We start from the raw sequence: 20,554 nt of genomic DNA, 5'->3' as shown, positions 1-20,554 counted from the left end.
AAATTAATTGCATTTGCTGCATTGTTTTTTTAATTGAAATGCTGCTAGCATTCTTGCCAGCATTCCACGCAGTCATGATTTATACAGTAACTAGTTTTAGTTCATATTTGTATATATATATATTTAAGCATTTAATGTTGTTAATTCTTATGTTAATATATTGCGTTTTTACGAAAAAGTATCTCAAAGGTCGAGAAAAATGCATAAATGTGAAAGCCTCTGAGGACAAATACGATCAATGGGCCAGTGGTGCTTGCCTGCACCGGCACTGGGCCATCTCGGATTTTTCAGTCAGTATGAATTAAATTATAATGAAACGCAGGCAAGGAGTGATTAAACTGCGTAGTTCGTCATTACTCGATATCCCCGGGCTCAGTGCATCGCTGTATTGATTTTGAGAGCTCTCGTTCACAGTTATGTTGGTACAATTAATACATATGTATTGGTTTGGTGTATAGATTCTCTATTATGCATATGTATGATCGTATGAAATGTAACGATTTCATATTTCTTCTAAATCTCAAAATTCATTATTTGCTCTTTTTCAACATTTATAAAAACAGTCGTGTTAGTTAATTAATTTGGTACACTATCATGTTTAGTTCTGGAATAAATACTTTTTTTATTTCTTTTTTTTTCAGAATGTTTAAGTATTCTGTTTTTAAAATAAGAGGGAATAGGCGTCATCTCCCCTTTTTTTGAGACGGTTTAGAGTTGATTCATCCTGAGAAATGCCAAAGAAATATTTATTTATATATTGAGACAATTACCTGAAGCTCTTGCCGAAGATGGTCATCACAGTGGTTTTAGTGAGTAGGAATCACATATAAAAGTTCCCATGGGGAGTCTTCAGCGGCTCGGGTGCTTTCTGAAGGTTTCACTTTGTGAAAAGTGGCAATGTTTCCAGGGTGAAATAATATTATCATCTATGTATATATTTTGTATTGCCTTTTATTAAAATGACAAATATTTTGAGTAATAAAAATAACATAAAATATATATGAATATGAATATTATATAAAATAGTGTTTTTCAAAAATAATAACAGTTTGGAAATAAAAATGCGATATTGTTTATTACATGTTTAACCATAGTTTCCGCAAATATAAGGAAATTTATAATAGGAAAATACATGACAATATATTTTCGTTAATATTACTCAATAATAAATTTAAATTCAATAGATTACTAAACCTACTTTGTTGTTTTCATGTGCACAACACATGAACACATAATTGAAACATCAAACACTAAACATTATAAATGTTGCGCAAAAGAGGTCTTATCGCTTATATTTCTCACAGACAACCTTTGGTGATAGAAACTTAAAACGAAAACAGGTGTGTGCAGAAATGGATAGAGAGAAGAGATAAAAACTAAAATATAAAAATATTTATACAAAAGTGTAATCATCATCATCATCATCATCATCAGCCATTGTTTGTCCACTGCTGGACATAGGCCTCTCCAAGTGCACGCCACTGTGGTCTTTCTCGGGCTACTTGCATCCAGCTCGTGCCTGCCGCCTTGCGTAGATCGTCACTCCACCGTGCCTGAGGATGTCCTACGCTACGTATGCCGAGACGCGGTCTCCACTCTAGAACTATGGAAAGGGCTATGCTCGGCGTTTCTCTGAGGGATCGCATCTGAAATGAGGTGATGGGGTAGCCCACCGGATTAGTAAGCAGAAGTGGCAGTGGGCTGGCCATATTTGTTGTAGAACCGATAACCGTTGGGGAAAAGTATAATAATAAACTACAATTAAATATTTTATGTTATTGGGATACAATAATACACACAAAAAATGTAATATCTATCAAAATATTTATAAATAATAATAAACAACATGTTATTACATACTTGCATAAATAATAATAATTATTATTATTACTGAACATCGATTTCAATTAGTTTATCAATAATACACGATCATTATAATTACTCATTTTATTTCATGTTCTTCGATTGATATGGAGTGTTGGTGTTAGTACTAACACATTCTTGTCAATACTGTTAGTTTATACATATAATAAAATTGGAGTGTCTGTTTGTAATATTAAAATTGTCCTTTTTTACTAAACGCATATACACGGTACATATATCAACATAACATTTTTTACAATTTTTGTCACGGAACGGTTTTGTTTGACATTTCTGGAACGGCTGAACCGATTTTGACGGGACTTTCACTGGTAGATAACTGATATAATAAGGAGTAACTAAGGCTACAATATTTTTTTTGTTAAATTCAAACGCGTAGAAGGTCGGGGCACAGGTATTGGATAAATAAATAAATAAGATTTTATATTTTATAAAAACTCCGCAACGAAAAATGATAAGCTAATCTTAGATTAAATACGAAAATTAATTATACATTAAATATAAATGCACTGTACTATGCATTACGCAAGAAGACCCATATTTCGTTTGAACGATATAATAAAAATAGCTGGAAAAACATGGAGATTTACCAAAGATCAGTGGCGTATCTATCGTCGGGCCAGATGGTGCAGTGCACCAGGACCCCGGAGTTCAGGGGGCCCCCTAAACTAAACTTAAGCTTCTGAAGCTAGAAAATCACGACCCTGCGCACAAGATTTCTTATTTGATATCTAAAATATTAAAGGGTAATTATTAGTTAAAGAGGGATGGAAAAGAGGGGGTGAGGGCCCGATTCTTTTTCTATGCACCGGAGCCGTTCCTCACCTAGCTACGCCACTGAAAAAGATTGAGACAAATGGAAAAGTCTGGAGGAGGCCTTACAAAAAAGGGCTTCTTGCATGGCCGTATGGTAAATTTTTGAAACCTATTAAATCTTATATTTTAAAATTTTATTTTAAGTAATATATTAATCTAATTAGCATTATACCCCTAACTATTTTATTATAATTGTAAATAGCTTTAATTTATGCGAGAAATAAAAGGCTTTATATTTTTGCTTCTTTTTTTGTTCTTTTATTATATAAACTATTTCAAATTCGCTAATATCAATCTCAAAATTATTAGCACTGAACGAAAAAAAGGGCAATGACATGTCTTACCCTAAATAATTTATACCTACCTAGTATTTCTTTATTGTATACAACGTTGAATGCATATAAAAGAAGAAAGCCTAAATTATAAGGTATTCTATGTATGTATGTAAGGTAAAGGTGGCTTCATTATTGAGAGTGATCTCTACCATGCAATGTCTTTTGAGGATTAAGGCAGGATAAAAATAGGGAAGAGTGTGCACTTACAAATAACTTCAGTAACAAAAATATTTCAAAGTGATATTTATTACACAAGCAATAGTATATTCGTATATATTTATTATTTATTTTTATTATTTATTATAACGTAGAATTAGATAAATTTAGAATAGCCACAATTTTATCAAGCCATTGCCTGCTAATACCACTGAATATGTGTTTATAATTCATCTCGTACTCGGCGATGAAGAAAAACATCATGAGGAAACCTGCATGTGTCTAGTTTCAACGAAATTCTAGCAAAATTTGCCAACCTGCTTTGGAGCAGCGTGGTTAAATATGATCAAAATTTTCCCCTCAAAGAGAGTACGCCATAGCCCAGCAGTGTGAAATTTACAGGCTGTTGTTGATGTTGTTGTATACGACATCAGGACGGATGACTATTATAATAATAAAATACTAATTATAAACATATAACTATATTGCGAGTTATTTAGCACGCGAGTCAGACTTAGAACATGACTGGCTTTTTTATTTAACCGTGTGGCTGCCCTTAATTTCCCATAAAGCATAGTTGAAAACTAACATTTGAATTTGTATACTATATTTAGATGCATAGTGACAAATAATGATTACTAAGCAATTAGTATTAAATTACTGTATGAATTAACCTCATTAGTCACAGGTTTTTAGTAAAAATTTTACCGGATATTTATTTGTACCATTTTCTTCTGTTTGACAATCCATTCATTATTATGCGTAATTATTGTCAAGATTCAGTGTTAATTGTCAGTAAAAAACAAAAGCATGTTAGAAAAACTTAGTTTTTTAAAGTTTCTGGGAATTGTCAATAAAAAAATGTTCGAATCTTAAGAAAAATTAAGTTTCGAACATGTATCGAATTCAAGGATGTTTTCCACAAAATTTTAGTAGCGATTATGTTCGAATTAAAATAGGAACTAGAGACATGTAAACGAAATATAGTAGAAAAATTATATCTTACAATTGTTGAATTTAAAAAATATAAAATAATTGGGTTGATCAGATTATGTAGCTCTTTTGGTACAAAATCCAAGAGTAATGGGTAGCAGTCTACAGGCAGTCCTCGACTTACGTCGTTTCAAGTTGCGTCGAACAATGTTTTGATACTATTCTATATTTCTGTATTTCTATAGCAACAGTTTAAACAAATCATCAACTATTATAGAGAGGTACAGATAAATATCTTAAATAATCTCAGTGGTATATTATTACAGATTTAAAAAAAAAAGACGTTATAACATATTATAAAACAAAGTCGCTTTCTCTGTCCCTATATCCCTATGTATGCTTAAATCTTTAAAACTACGCAACGGATTTTGACGCGGTTTTTTTAATAAATAGAGCGATTTGAGAGGCAGGTTTTTGCGAAGCCAGGGCTAGTTGGATATAAAATAAATTTGATTTAATAATTTTAGTGAAATAGAATTATGAACCAATAACTGGACATAATCGCACAGAGAACATAAAATAATGTTTGTTTATATTTACTTCATAGTTGTTGGAATATGCGTTTCAGGAAAATGAAAGATTAAATTGTAACTGAAATTATAATGTTTGGTGTTACAAAAAGTTGATAATAATTTTAAATACATCTCGTAAAACAAAACAATAGTAAAACGAATGCATCTTTAATAACATTAATATACTTGGTGGTAGGGCTTTGTGCAAGCCCGTCTGGGTAGGTACCACCCACTCATTAGTTATTCTACCGTCAAACAACAGTACTCAGTATTGTTGTGTTCCGTTTTAAAGGGTGAGTGAGTCAGTGTAACGGGCACAAGGGATATAACATCTTAGTTCCCAAGGTTGATGGAGCATTGGCGATGTAGGGAATAGTTAATATTTCTTACAGCGTCATTGTCTGCGGGTGTTGGTGACCACTTACCATCAGGTGGCTCATATATCTTGTATGAAAAAAAACAGCGATGCCAATAAGACTGCTATTAAGTGTCTTCGTACAGTGGTCTCTTAAAGGAATAATAAAAAAAATGAAAGCAAAGGTACTACATAAAAAGAAAAAAAACACAGTTTAGTAGTTTTTTTTAATTAAAAGAAATACTATTTAATATACTGTATATAACTAAATAGCTTTAAAATTGTATCTAACCATATTATACTAGATTCCTTCTATTTACATCTTAATTATTTAACATAAAGTACATATAAACTAACAGCTCCTTAATATTTCACAGCTGAATAAAACTACCTATTCGGGAGAGGATTTGGAGCCTATTTCAAGCTGTTCACACTGGAGCATGCAACCTGCTGATGCATGTAGCATCATCAGAAACAAGCATGTAGATTATCAGCATTTTTTCAGTGGTGTTCGAGTAGGTTTGATCAATCTTTGGTTATAAAATCGCACGCAATTGCCACTGAGCCATCACGACGATAATTAATAGTTACAGATGAGTTTATTTTATATGTTAAGAATCGAGATGGCCCAGTGGTTAGAACGCGCGTATCTTGACCGATGATTGCGGGTTCAAACCCAGGCAAGCACCGCTGATTCATGTGCTTAATTTTTCTTTATAATTCGTCTCGTGCTCAGCGGTGAAGGAAAACATCGTGAGGAAAGCTGCATGTGACAAATTTCATAGAAATTCTGTCACATGTGTATTCCACCAACCCGCATTGGAACTTTGTGTTGGAATATTTTCCAAACTTTCTCCTCAAAGGGAGAGGAGGGCTTTAGCCTAGCAGTGGGAATTTGCAGGCTGTTGTTGTTGTAACTAAATATAATACTAATTACGAGGTTCAATAGTTATTTTTTTTTATATTTTGGTACCAATTCTTCCATTGGGTCCCATAGGGTGGTTGGAGACTTGTAGGGGAATGTCCTGACTTAGATTAGACTCCAGCGTGCTGCTGCTCGTATTGCTTTTGCTGAGTCTCGGCTTAGCACTGACAAATCCGTAATACCTGCAAATCGGTTTAATGTAAATATCCACGAATTTATGTTATATCTAAAAACAGACATTTTGGCTGACACCAAGATTTTTATATCTATTTATGTGTGAAATCATTAGTTTCGTAAAAGGTCCGTATTAGAACAAGTCTATTTAACTAACTCTCAAGTTTTGCCTTTCAAATTGCTTCTTTTTCAGATTTGCCAGTGTCTTAATGCAAAAATGGCGTAATAATCGCTGAATATTTTTACATGAAATTTTTTCCTTCATATTTAGCGTGTTTATGAGATATATGTTTTTTTCATTAGATGTTTATTATTTAACTCTTACCTGTTCTGTAGTTTTCTGTAGATTTTCTTCTTACATACAAAAATGAGAAATATCGATATACCGATCAGGAGATTGTATGCGTCGGTCAATTTCCATATGTTCAGTTCTGGTGTTTTAAAACTAACAATCTCGAGTAACCAGTTGATCCCCATAATAACGGACAGTTTAAGGTACACCATAAGTCTGTAACAAGAAAAAAAATATATGCGATTATTCTTTAAAAGAAACATAGCCATGTTTAGAAAAGCATACAGATACATATGTAGAAAATATGGAAAAAATTCTACCAGTTATATGCTGTGATTTTATTTATATTACAGAAGGAATAAAAAAATGAACGTATACTTGCGATTGATTTAATACCCTTTTTTGATTAAATATTACTGTTTATAATATTACGTATTATTAATGATTACTCTGTGTAATGATCTTATAATGAATGATCTTGTAGAAAAGAGAGATTTTATATTCGAACCAGTGTTTTTTGGGTCCACTAAAAGTCTTAGATTTTGTAAGACGGTGGAAAACGTGTGCATTAGAATAACGTGTAATTTATCTAGGCGTCACCAAGTCGTAAGGAATAAGGGATATAAATCGATACTATCAGCAGTAAGCCTGTCGATGGGATCGTATAGAAGGTGAGAGCCTTAGGATCGGATAGGGTCACTCAAAAGGGCTACTTCATCGTAATGGATACAAGCAGGGCGGACAAATACAGAAAGGTTAATTTTCGGTAACTGGTTATCTTATTTTTAAGTTCCTTAATCGGGGTAATTTGTATTATAGATTTTAAATCAAAGGAGCTACTTGATCGTATCTGATATGAGTTGGACGGACAAATGAAGATAGGTTAGTTTTTGGCAACATGTAATTTTTTTTGTAAGTTCCTTATACGAGGTATTCTCTGCATCAATGGTAAATATAGAGGAGATATAATTAATAAATATATATTTTTTTAATAATATGCGTGATGGTTATGAGTATGAGACGGAGTATTGTCAAAGTATCTGTATCAAAAGTAATAGTTCCAAAATTAGTTTTCCTTCGATAATTCCACTCTATGTACAATACGGTCATGTAATTTATAACGAAATTATATCTTTTATCAATATTGAGCATGACAATGTACGGCATCGATACAGAATTATTATTGAGAAACTAAACAAATACGTATAATTTGGTTTTGATCACCAATGGTGGAGTGGTGTGTACACCGGTTTTCATGGGTACCCCATTCAAGGACCCGGGTTCGATTCCCGGCCGAGTTGATGTAGATTATCATTAGTTTTCTATGTTGTCTTGGTCTTGGTCTAGATGTTTGTGGTACCGTCGTTAATTCTTATTTTCTATAACACAAGTACTTATCTACTTACATTGGGATCAGAGAAATGTATGTGATGTTGGATTTTAAATTAACATGGTTATTTTTGTTATTAAAGTTATTAATTTCGGGATATTTACCATGTTTTTTTTTTTGTTCGGTGGAGCTCGATATTTCGACATTGTCTACGAATGTCTTGTTCACGAGACAGAGACAGTGATGTTGTCTCACATTTATACTTTATACACAAGCACGAAGTTGGAACTGCTCATATTTACAATAAAGCATTACCTATTTCTCTGTGAGCGATGAGCAGCAGGATTTCCAGCTGCAGCGGATTCCAGCACGGAGGTACCACGGCTCAGTCTCCAAATATTGAAGGCAGTCATTAGGAAAAACATCCAATTGCATATTATTAATATCAGCATCGGAACATACAGGTATAACAGTTTTTGACCCCCTGATTAAGAGAAACAATTATCTTAATATACACTTAGTATTTTAACACACATTTTGTCTATGACTCAGACTGTATAACATAGACAGGGCAAGAAAAGAGGGAGCGCGTGAAATATGAATAAAATGTAAATATGTATTTCTTCGGTATTATTATAAGAATTATTATTGTCTTTGAATAATTTATTATCATAAATGTAGCGTTTTCCAGTGACAGGCGGAAAAAAGATAATCAAACCTTAGTTTTACGTATTTCCTACGATTAATAATATAAAAGATAATTACTCAACTGTATTGTGCACTACAAAGAAGTTTATTATTAATATATCTTTATTTATAACACAACACCATTGCACTTAACTACTTATTTCTACTTTAATTTTGCTTTCAAAATTTCGATAACAGTTTGGCTGACATCGAAATGCCATTTTTTCGCAAATCTAATGTTATTTACTTGTCTATTTTTCTTGTTATGGTTGGAATATATTATAAATAAGTTTTAAAAATATGTTGGAAACCTAACATAACGCTAAAGAAAAGAAAAGTTATTATTGTTAAGACTGCGGTTGTTGACTCAATTTAATTTGAAATCTTAGAATTTTCTGAATATCCAGTAAAATTAACAATAGTATAATAATAATAATTTCTATATTAATAATTAAATTGTCTTAATAATAAGTACAATAGTGTGTGGGTGACAGGAGCCCAAACTAGGTTGCCCTGTACTAAGGGTCTCCTGGCTCCCTCTCTAGGATATCAACTATTGTTATTTGTTGTATAACAAAGGAAGTCTATGTGAGTACAAGTGTATACATAACCCACCTTCCAGAAAGCATCCCTGTAGTGGTATCTGGGGGGTAACGAACCAAGGCATATCACTTAGATCAGCGTTGTTAATTTCGACTAAGCCAATAGCCATCAACATTGGGATACCCCAAGCATAGATACAGTAAACCCCAAATTTGAACTTCTCTCCTCGTCTGTGTATTGGTCTTGCTTTGGCATAACCCCTGAAATTAATGAAATATATTAATGAAATGTTACGCAAAGTTAGAAGTGGTGAAATGGACGTATGGAATCACTTATGTTATCACTTTTAAAAAGTGATATAATTTTACTACACTTTTATATGTTACTAGTTGTCGCCTCCGGCTTCGTTCCCGTTTAAGGGGACTAATTGTTATGTGTTAGGCAAAAAAGTAGCCTATGTCCTTTTTTGGAGTTCAAATATGACGACCTCCGTGGTCGAGTGATGTTGCGATGCTATTTATTTTTAAATCATGTAAAATAAAATATTTTACATGATTTAAAAATCATGTAAAATATTTTCATGTCTTACTTTATACAATAATTATAAAACTTATTGTATAAAGTAAGACTTTTAACGTATGCCAATCCAAGCTGTCACTCAAACACACAAGATGGTTAAGTTGGCTCGTTTTTTTGGCTATTTTCTGGCGTGATATTCGATCTAGATAGACCATTAACCCAATATTATTATACATAAGAGTAGATACACCAAAAAGAGATATTATTTTATAGCGCAATGCACTCAAAGTTCTAAATATGCCAGTAAAATTACGTAACTTTAATCTTTTGTTAACATTTTGTAGATTAACGAAGTTATTTTTGATGATTTTATAAGATAACTTACCGAAAAGTCCACCATATATCAAATGACATCACATTCATCCAGCAGAAAGTGGACAAGAAGAAGAAGTAAGTTACAGCAGCTGAAATCATATCGCCTCATTAGTATGTCATATAGAGCGTGTTCTAAAAATATACACAAGGAAAATGCATAAACAGCGAGTAAAACAAATAGCAGGATTAACCAAGCCGACATTAATCATAGTCTGAAAACTCAAAACCTGTTTCTAGACCACACTAATAAATATTAAACGAAAACAATAATTATAGTCCATTTCACGATTCGAACTCCTAAGGCAGAATATATTCATTCTTGATTGGATGGGGTAGAGAAATATTTAGAAATGATTGGGCTGATGAAAGTCAATTTTTTTGGCATCGTTTCATGAAATATACTACTATATTTACTACTATATTTCACACATAAGTTATGGAGACAGTTAAAAAGTCGTGAAGGATCTATTCCACGACATCTACCATTCGAAATCAAAATATACTAATTCAAGTACTTTACATGTAGAAAATGGTTTCAAACGTAAAGCTAGCAATGGAATGTAGATTCTACCCAGAAACATCGGTAAGAAAATCTTTTTACTGATTTTTATATCTCTCATAAACATACACAATAGTTAATTTGGAAAAATGAACTAAGTTGATCATTCTTAAAACTTACTTATATCAAGGCATTTATTATCCATATACGTTCCTAACTGTAGAGATGCTAATGACAGGAAGGCGCCCATCAGGCTGAATACGTAGGCCATGAGCACCAATCCCGCGAGGTTTCGCAGCTCCGGTATGATCATGTAAACCAATAGCACGAGGAACAGAAACACTGATGATATCAAGAGCGCTGTAAGAGAAATATTCAATGTTAAAAAGTTGATCATTAGGCAAGCGACTTATTGTAATGAAGCAGTTTTAATTTATTGGGTAGTTATGAAATACAATTTTTTTATGTAAAACAAACGTCGTTATTTTTTATCATCGGAATTAGCAAAACATGGCGCTTTGCAGAGTCTGTGTGGTTAAGTCGCAGTGCTTTAAATTCAATTGCTTATATCAAATTACTTTTTGTTCCATTTGCTGTAGAAACGCTTGGCCCTTGGAGTAGTAGTGCAAAAAGCTTCATCAAAGATATAACACCTCGCCTCATTGCCTCCACTGGTGACAGGAGGGCTGGTTCGTTTTTTGCCCAGATGATTGGAATTGCGATTCAACGGAAATGCATTCTTGCCATTCCACGCGATCGAGATTTGTACAGTAACTGGTTTTAGTTCATATTTTGTATATATTTAAGCATTTAATGCTATTAATTCTTATGTTACTAAATTATACAAAAATAAAAGTCAAGTTGCTTACTGGACGTAGGCCAGTAGGTATTACATTATAGACCTATCTGTTTAACGCTTCAAGGCTTAATGACTCGTAAGGTATTGTGATTTGTGATTTGATTTGAAATAATCACATCCAAAAAGTTGTCTCATTTTTTTCGATCCGTGCACAATATGTCTTTCGAAGAAGTATACCATAATTCTATTGTAAACCATCAAATAATATTACAAATTAAGAGCAGTTGCAATAAAAACAAGGTGTTTTTGATAATTTTACAATTTTTTCAGTCATTTGCTTTATGTATTTTGATATTGTATGCGTAATCGTACCTAATTGATTCTTTCTTCGTCTCCTCTAATTCTAAATGATATCATGATGATTTTTGACCTTGAAGTGAAAGTACAAAAAACTTTTCAAAATATATAGTCACATGTTTCCACTGCTGACAAAAGCGATATTTGACAACCAGAGAATCATCATAGGTTGTCAAAAATTATGCATCAGCAATATTTAAATTCAGTTTGTATATAATATATCAGAGATATAAATTATATGATACAGTTTACTTACCAGAGGTGAAATAATTGTTGCTCTTTGGGATATAGACGTTGCGGAGCACAGACCAGTATTTAACAGTGGCAGTGGTATTACTGACTTCGTAGTCTACGCAAAAGAAGTCTACTTCATACCATTTCGTATATGAATTTGGTAGCGTGTAATAAAGTATCCCGCTCTGAAAACAAATACCATACTTTTAAATTGCTTACTAAAAACAGTGGATTCTTGTGTCTCTAGTGAAAAGGCTGGTTCAATTATACAATGATTATGAATCGCGTATGTTAATTATTTTTAAACATCCCGACGTTTCGAGCACTTTGCAGTGTTCGTGGTCACGGGTAGACTAGACACGGGTAGTGGCACGCAGCTAGTTCTTACGATTATGGAAGAAGAATTGATTTGTGGGGGATGGGGGATGATTTTGTCACCTGAACCTGCTCGCCGGTAGTCAATAAAATATGTGCACACGATTCGATTAACAATCAGCATTAATGTCACAATAGAAGTTCTAAGTAAAAGCGGTCGCAGAAATTACCCTTTCTTTCAGACCGCGCCTGAGGTTAAGAACAAATGTTCTTTAAGGAATTAATTTCTCCTGTAGTCCGGTCAAAATATAAAAATTAAAAGGCTTAAAATTTACATTCTTATATAATGCGTCCTGAGACTTACATAGGACGCGTAGTCATGCATATTATATGCAACAGAACTTTAGTAAATTTTACCTTTTCTGAGAGATTGGGATTTTTTTTTGTCTTTTTTTTTTCTTACTTAATTAACAACATTTGTCTGAGCTATTTATCATAAATAATACTAATTCACCCCAGAGACTAACTAACTAACTCCTCCTCCGCTAGTTCACAGAACCTGGATGGTTGTTGCAGAACCAGTCTGCCTATCTATATCAACTACTTATCTCATTCAACCATGACCTCTATATGGTGGTAGTGCTTTGTGCAAGCCCGCCTGGGTAGGTACCACCCACTCATCAGATATTCTACAGCTGAACAACAGTACGCAGTATTGTTGTGTTCCAGTCTGAATGGTGAGTGAGCCAGTGTAACTACAGGCACAGGGGACATAGCATCTCAGTTCCCAAGATTGGTGGCACATTTACTATGTAGGGAATAGTTAATATTTCTTACAGCGTCATTATCTATAGGTGATGGTGACCACCAAAAAATGCTTTGAGCGCCTAGGTTTGTTCGCTCGTTGAAAACATTATAATAAACACAGATTATTAAGTAATATTATTAAAGTGAATAATCCCAATCCATCTCATGTCATTGTTTATTTTAGAAATTATTAACTAATAATAAATAATGTTATATAAATATGTGTGTACAGTCAGAGTAAGAAAACCTTCGTCAGTATTAAAATTCATTTCTTTATAAAGTCTTAAACTTTTAGTACCTTTTGAATCTAAACATCAAATCATTGCGACGCAATATGTCACTATCGATCAGTAAAGCAGATTATCGCTCATACCGAGCACACGAAAATAGATCTTAAGGTGACGAACCCTTTCTTACCAACTGTACATAAAACCGATGCCGATATAAATAACGAATTGCTTGATATTTATTGAAACCTGAAAGAGAAAAACGTGATAATATAATATGTATGTTTTGGGTAAACGCTTGTACGCCAGTACTGAGTTGGTACTTCAACATAAATAGATTTAAGTAATCTACGTAAGTATTTTATCGCAAAATAACAATATACACTTTTGATAATAAAAACTATACAACAAATTCGTTGCGGATTTGTTTGTTAAATAAATAAATAATACAGCGTTTATTATTTATTATTGCTGAACACTAGGAGATAGATAAAAATATTGTACACCTTAAAAAGGTATTAAAGAAAGTCCGTAAATGCCTAACTCTTGGGTATAACCCCCAATAAAAATAATGCTTTACTTTTTACTAGAAGTGATAGCTACAAAAATACAGCATTAATCCTTTTCCAATTAAGTACCTTAAAAAAATGTACATTTAATATAGAATTAAAATAAATATTATTAATATAAGATATTCCAAATTTAAAATGCAGGGGATTGCTGTTCGTATTGTCTAAGGATTGTGAACGTTGTAAGGCATTCTGTAGTATACTTTTTTATATATAGTTTTTTACTTGGTGGTAGGGCTTTGTGCAAGCCCGTCTGGGTAGGTTTCACCCACTCATCAGTTATTCTACCGCCAAATAACAGTACTCAGTATTGTTGTGTTCGGTTTGAAGGTTGAGTGAGCCAGTGTAACTACAGGCACAAGGGATGTAACATCTTAGTTCCCAAGGTTGGTGGCACATTGACGATGTAAGGAATAGTTAATATTTCTTACAGCGTCATTGTCTATGGGTGATGGTGACCACTTACCATCAGGTGGCCCAAATGCTCGTCCGCCAATCTATAGCATAAAAAAAAGTACATTTAGTACCAGCATTGCGCGCGTGCGAAGTGGGGGTGGGTCTTCATACTCTGTTGGAAGCCCACATAGGCGGGCCGACCGTCAGGACGTCACGGTAGCATGTGTATACGATCCCGTGGCGCCCGCCGAAAGACGGAGAGGGTACCGCTGGTTTATTAGTGGGTAAACCCGGTAGACCTGGGCGCACTCGGCGTCCAGAGAACCCTTTCCATCAAGTGGGGGAAGCGCGTAATGCGTTTTTCCAGCGAGAAAAAAAAGGATCTACATACTCACGAATGTCTCATGTATTAGCAACGGTAAATTTATAATATAATTAATATTTTCTAGGAATTACTAGGAAATAATAATTCCTACAGTATTGTTCGCGTCATTTTTACCTCGCGTCTTAATAATACAGTTAAATTTAATATAATAACGTATTACAATTTTTCCTCGTATTATCAATATGCTACATATTGTGAAACTCAGAGCAAACTTTGTACTACATATTCAAGAGAATTATTCCTGGTATTATATTATTACCGGAAGTGTTAATGACGGCATAAAATATAATCAAAATATAGACGACAAAATTAAAGAGAAACGTAAAAGTATTTACCTACTAATATTATATTAATATTATATTATTGGTAGTGTTCTTAATATTGTAGTATGTCAAAGGAGTTTAACCAAGAACAACGGACCTCTTTTGTTTTTCCTATTGCTATCGCATAATTTATGTTGTAGGAGATGGCCCAGTGGTTAGAACGCGTGTATCTTAACCGATGATTTCGAGTTCAAACCTAGGCAAGCACTACTATATATACGTGCTTAATTTGTGTTTATAATTCATCTCGTGTTCGGCGGTGAAGGAAAACATCGTGAGGAAACCTGCATGTGTCTAATTACATCGAAATTCTGCCACATGTGCATTCCACCAACCCGCATTGGAACAGCGTGGTGGAATATGTTTCAAACCCTCTCCGTAATGGAAGAGGAGGCCTTATCTCAGCAGTGGGAAATGTACAGGCAGTTGCTTTAGTTTTTACTTATGTATGTTGTTCCTCACGTGTCTTGAAAACTGGTACTTACATTTTATTGGATGTAGAATGCTAATTCGAATAGTCGAATTTAATCGATTAATCTCTTGGAAAAAGTATGCTATTTTTTCTAAAATCATTTATTTCCTTTTGATAATTTTGCTAATTGTAATGTATAATCGCTTTTTTTCTAAATTACATATATTTATTATCATATTATTAATAACTACTCTGTAATATTATCTAATATTACTTTTATTTTTTCCTATATAAAGTGAGTAGGTTCGTATTTATCTCACTGTTGAGCCTGGGCTTTCTTTTTACTCTATGCGTGCTTATTCCTTACTAATGAATCTAGGAATACAATAAGCGAATTAGTTTCTCCAAACGAACATATTTAGCTACACATAAAAACACCCAAAAAATGGCAAAAGACGAATATACCATGTAACTGGAGAAACCGACTGTATGATATAAAATATCGATAATTAGTATTTGAGTTCTAAATAAATACTCGTTACAATAATTCCGTTGATATATTCAACTTTATCTAATGTTTATTATTAATTACTCAGTATTATAGAGTTTGAGTCACACAAGTAATTAAGACATCGATATGACATGAAGCTAATTCTGTTTATCGGCTTTCTAAATTCAAATGAACTTTGACACAGAAGTCATTGTTGCCATGCTAAATTTATTAAATACTAATTGTGCGTTTGCGTACTTAGGGCTTGATCATTAGGTACAAGGTAAAAAAAGTATTCTTTTTCTTTCTCTTATTTCCAAGCTTGCTTCATACCGATTTTTTTTGTATTTAAACAATTTCAGACAAAGGTACGGACAGACTTACTTTGTGTTTTAATTTATATAACTACAGGATTTTGAATATAACATATACAACGAGAAACGTAGTTTGTTGGACAAAAAACACACCTTCACTAATATGTAAAGAGATATCTGTATAAGGCAATATCTGAGATTTAATAAATTTTAAAACAGAAAAGTAAATCGGCCACTTGATCTTAAGTGGTCACCGCTGGCTATAGACAATGAAAATAACATTTAGCCATCCCTTATATCAACAATGCGCCACAGACCATGGAAACGAAGATGTTATATACGTTGGGGTATTCCACCATGGGCTAACAGAAGTGGCTTTTCACTACGAGTATCTAAGTAGTAGTAATCTAGGTATTGAAGCTTTACAGTGAAAAGTTTCATAATTTTTGGAATTACCACCTAAATTTGGCTGCTGGCTCTACCTCTATTACGAACATGTTACTTTCGCATTCACAATATTAGTTAGGATTATCACTTAGTACTAACGTCAAATAAAATTTATCACAATAGGCTATTTGACAATGCGAAAAATAAAATGTCAATTCTCGTAACCAGTCTATATTATGATTTTAATAATGGGGTTTTGTTAACGAAAGTTAAAAATAATATTTAATTTATTCAAAAATCCATAAATGAAAATGCTTTTTTTAAACGTTTGTCACGTGACACAAAACGCTCCTGATTGCTTATTATGAAGTCACTTGCTTGTTAACCTTGCTATTCTTCTATATGTACCACAGATTAAAAGACAGGCAAGTGACGTCACCGACCCCATTGCAGCGCCATATTGTCCAAGTCCAGAGAGCTGAGATGGCCCAGTGGTCAGAACGCGTACATCTTAACCGATGAATGCGGGTTCAAACCCAGGCAAGCACCACTATATATATATGTGCTTAATTTGTGTTTATAATTCATCTCGTGCTCGGCGGTGAAGGAAAACATCGTGAGGAAACCTGCATGTGTCTAATTTCATCGAAATTCTGCCACATGTGCATTCCACCAACCCGCATTGGAACAGCGTGGTGGAATATGTTCCAAACCCTCTCCTTAATGGAAGAGGAGGCCTTATCTCAGCAGTGGGAAATTGTCCAAGTAGCGTTTTCGCGCGCTATTTAAATATGGAATGTTTAATATGATATTTTTCGGCAAATATGTGCTAGAAATAAAAAAAGTACTTTTACTGGCTCTACTAAATAATATAAAATTGATTTTAAAAATAGCCTTTTTCAATTAATCATCACAGTAATAATTTGCTTCGTCTGTCATGATGGCGTCATTCTATCTCAGACAAATTCGTCATCGTTAAATATTTTAATTTTGTAAAGTCGGTAAAGCGTTTTACCAATAAATGTTTTAGACACGATTAATTTAATAATGCTGTCCTTTTCTTTCGGATGTTAAATACAATGAAAGAAAGAGAAAAATCCCTTTTTAACTAGAGCCACTTTATAAGTAAGACAGTTAATATTAGGAGTTGCATTTTAAAATGCTTAGGAAAGTAGTAACGATGAAATTAAGACAGAGAAATGTTTTAGGTATATTACTCATATACGTATACCGGGTGGGGTAGCGTAGAACTTACTTTAAATTGTAATTTGATCATAGGAGCTGATAGTAATCCGGGACAACCCAGTTGACTACATCCGGGTTGTTCTCCTATCTCTTAGCCCAGGATTATCGCTTATGGCTTATTTTCCTCCAAAACGTGATGATTTATTGTGCTTTGTTATTCAAATTAAGATTGGAATGAACAGACGCAACCGAAACATAAATGAGATTTTATTAATTCTCATGTTATATTATAAGCAATGGACGTATTTATACAACGAATACGTTTCCAATTATTATTAATAATGAATTTATTTTTAAGTACCTTGTGATTCCCACTTGGGACTTTATAGTGAGTCACTCAACTTTTGTAGTGAGATGGTTATTGAATTCGGTCATGTACTATTGAATTATTTATTAGTGCCTATTATAAATCACGTCGTGTTTAACAGAGGAAAACATTGTGAGGAAACTCTACATATGTCAGTTCAACGCATGCGTATCCAAACCACTGGCTTCACTAGACCAACAAAATTTACCTACCTCAGTCATATACGTGGAGATGTTGAGATCCATCAAAACATACGCTACGTCAGCAAACGTTTGATTTTCGAAACTTTCATCATTAATTTTTTCATAAAACATCCCAGGCTCCAGTAGGAATATATCGCGCAACGATTTGCTAGTCTTTTGAAAATGATCGTAGTCTTCGTAAATTGATACGTTGGAAAAGTCCAAATTCATATCGAAACTTTCACAGCTGTATGTATCGATGGAGAAGTACTCGTTTTTCGGACAACACTTTCTGATGCACTTTCTCGCAGAACAAACCGTTTCGACGTCATCGTCATCACCAAGTTCTATACTGGCTGAACTACTAAACGATATATTTTCGAAATCAATCGCGACAATAGTTGATAGAAAGAATAGAACGGTTAAAATTGCCTTCTGTAACATTATAACGTGTTGTTTATAACATTACTGAAGAAATAATAAATAAACCTCTAATTGTGATCCTTACGGGCCTAAATCAATGTTTGCGGTCGGGCGACGTATTGTATTATGTACACAATTAATGATATTAAGAATTATAGGAAATATAGTTCAATACGAGCATATCAGCTTCTGTTCCTTTGTATTAATTAAATTGTTTTCTTGTACAAATATTTTATATGTTAATCGTCATTTATAAATAACTTTTATAAACTTTTAGTTGTGTAGAACTTTTTATATGATGACGAAACTTTTAATATTTTTTATTTTTGTTTTAATTTTGAGTCGTTTAAAATATAAGGGATATGTTTCATTAGTCTTAAATTAAAAAAAAATATATATATATCATATTTAAAATGAAAGAAGCGTACAAACTTTGTTTTTTCTTTTGTACTTTTTTCGTTTTTGTCCGCCATTGTTACTATAGCAAGCAATGGCAGTTAATAGTTTAATTAATAAATAGTATTCGCTTTTAAATGATTTTACATAATCTATAGATGTACGTACATACTTGTATATTATTACAAAGAAAAACAAATGTAAAAATCGGTAGCAAACATAATAAATAAACATGATATATGCGCTACCCATGATAAAAGAGTAATTATATAATTTTGAACTTTATGACCTTATTGGTCCGAAAGTTCAAAATCAAATGAATTTCTTGAAGTTGAAATAATTTTATAACATAAAGATGCTCGATAAAAAAAGTTGTACTACATAATAGTTTTAAAGGATGAAATTGTACCAAAATATTAAACCATAAGTGTCGTGATAAAGTGCGTCTTTTTGATTATATTTGCTTTTTTATAAAATCTAATGATCCATACTAACAAAACCCATAGTTCTTATTATTCTTAAAAATAAATTAATAAATATGTCAATGATTACTGGATGAATAAATTAAAACTGTCTATAATTACCGTAAGATATACAATGTATACAGCGATGATTTCATATTATAAAACATCAATATATATGCGTCGCGTTTTATAAATGTATGGTAAATATTGGACCACATCACTATATTACTCTAATTCTAATATAAGTAGCAAAAGCACTTGTGTTTTTTTCTTTCTTTCTTTCTTTCTTTTGTATAGGTTGGCGGGCGAGCATATGGGCCACCTGATGGTAAGTGGTCACCATCACCCATAGACAATGGAGCTGTAAGAAATATTAACTATTCCTTAGATCGTCAATGTTCCAGCAACCTTGGGAACTAAGATGTTATGTCCCTTGTCGGAAAAAACGACGGTACCGCAAACACCCAGACAAAATATAGAAAACTGATGAACATTTTCTACATCGACTTCATCCAGGATGGTCACTAATCCTCAAAAATTGGTTAAACCTACCTCAGTCATATATGTATTGATGTTGATGTTTGTTAAAACACGTGCTACCTCATAAAAGGTTTTATTTTTGAAATTGTCATTATTTATTTCTTCATAAAACATCCCAGGCACCAGTAGGAATATATCACGCAATGATTTGTCGATTTTTTTAAAATGATCGTCGTCTTCGTAAATGGATACATTCGAAAAGTCCAAATTCATATCGAAATTTTCACATCTGTGTGTATTGTTGGAAAAATACTCGTTTTTCAGACAGCACTTTCTGATGCACTTTCTCGCAGAACAAATTCTTTCAACGTCATCATAATCACCAAGTTCTATACTGGCCGAGCCATTAAGGGATATGTTTTCGAAATCAATCGCGACTACAGTTGACAAAAATAAAATGGCCAATATTTTCGGCTGTATCATTATTGCGTGTTATTAATGTTATTACATGAATATAATAAATTTGACTTTAAGTATTATCCTTGCATACTAAATTAATTTGTTTTAATTTTGAGTCATATAATAAAGTATAATGTATCAATTTGTTTCTGACATATTTATGTGTATACCACACATATATATATTTCATA

General features: G+C 33.0%; 1 protein-coding gene across 1 annotated transcript; it reads right to left on the bottom strand.

Moving 5' to 3' along the window:
* Positions 1-5,088: 5,088 nt before the first annotated feature.
* LOC124534111 (G-protein coupled receptor Mth2-like) lies at positions 5,089-18,679 on the bottom strand. The gene is made up of 8 exons (XM_047109801.1): positions 18,172-18,679; positions 11,805-11,967; positions 10,573-10,752; positions 9,904-9,982; positions 9,072-9,259; positions 8,085-8,253; positions 6,473-6,655; positions 5,089-6,155 (listed from the first exon to the last, which is right to left on the bottom strand). The coding sequence occupies exons 1-8, from the start codon at positions 18,583-18,585 to the stop codon at positions 6,008-6,010; spliced, it is 1,524 nt and encodes a 507-aa protein (XP_046965757.1). The 5' UTR covers positions 18,586-18,679; the 3' UTR covers positions 5,089-6,007.
* Positions 18,680-20,554: the final 1,875 nt, after the last annotated feature.

Source organism: Vanessa cardui, chromosome 12 (assembly GCF_905220365.1).
Source record: "Vanessa cardui chromosome 12, ilVanCard2.1, whole genome shotgun sequence".
Classification (NCBI taxonomy): Eukaryota; Metazoa; Arthropoda; class Insecta; order Lepidoptera; family Nymphalidae; genus Vanessa; species Vanessa cardui.
Note: the sequence above shows the minus strand (reverse complement) of the source record. Positions and strands in the feature narration are given on the sequence as shown.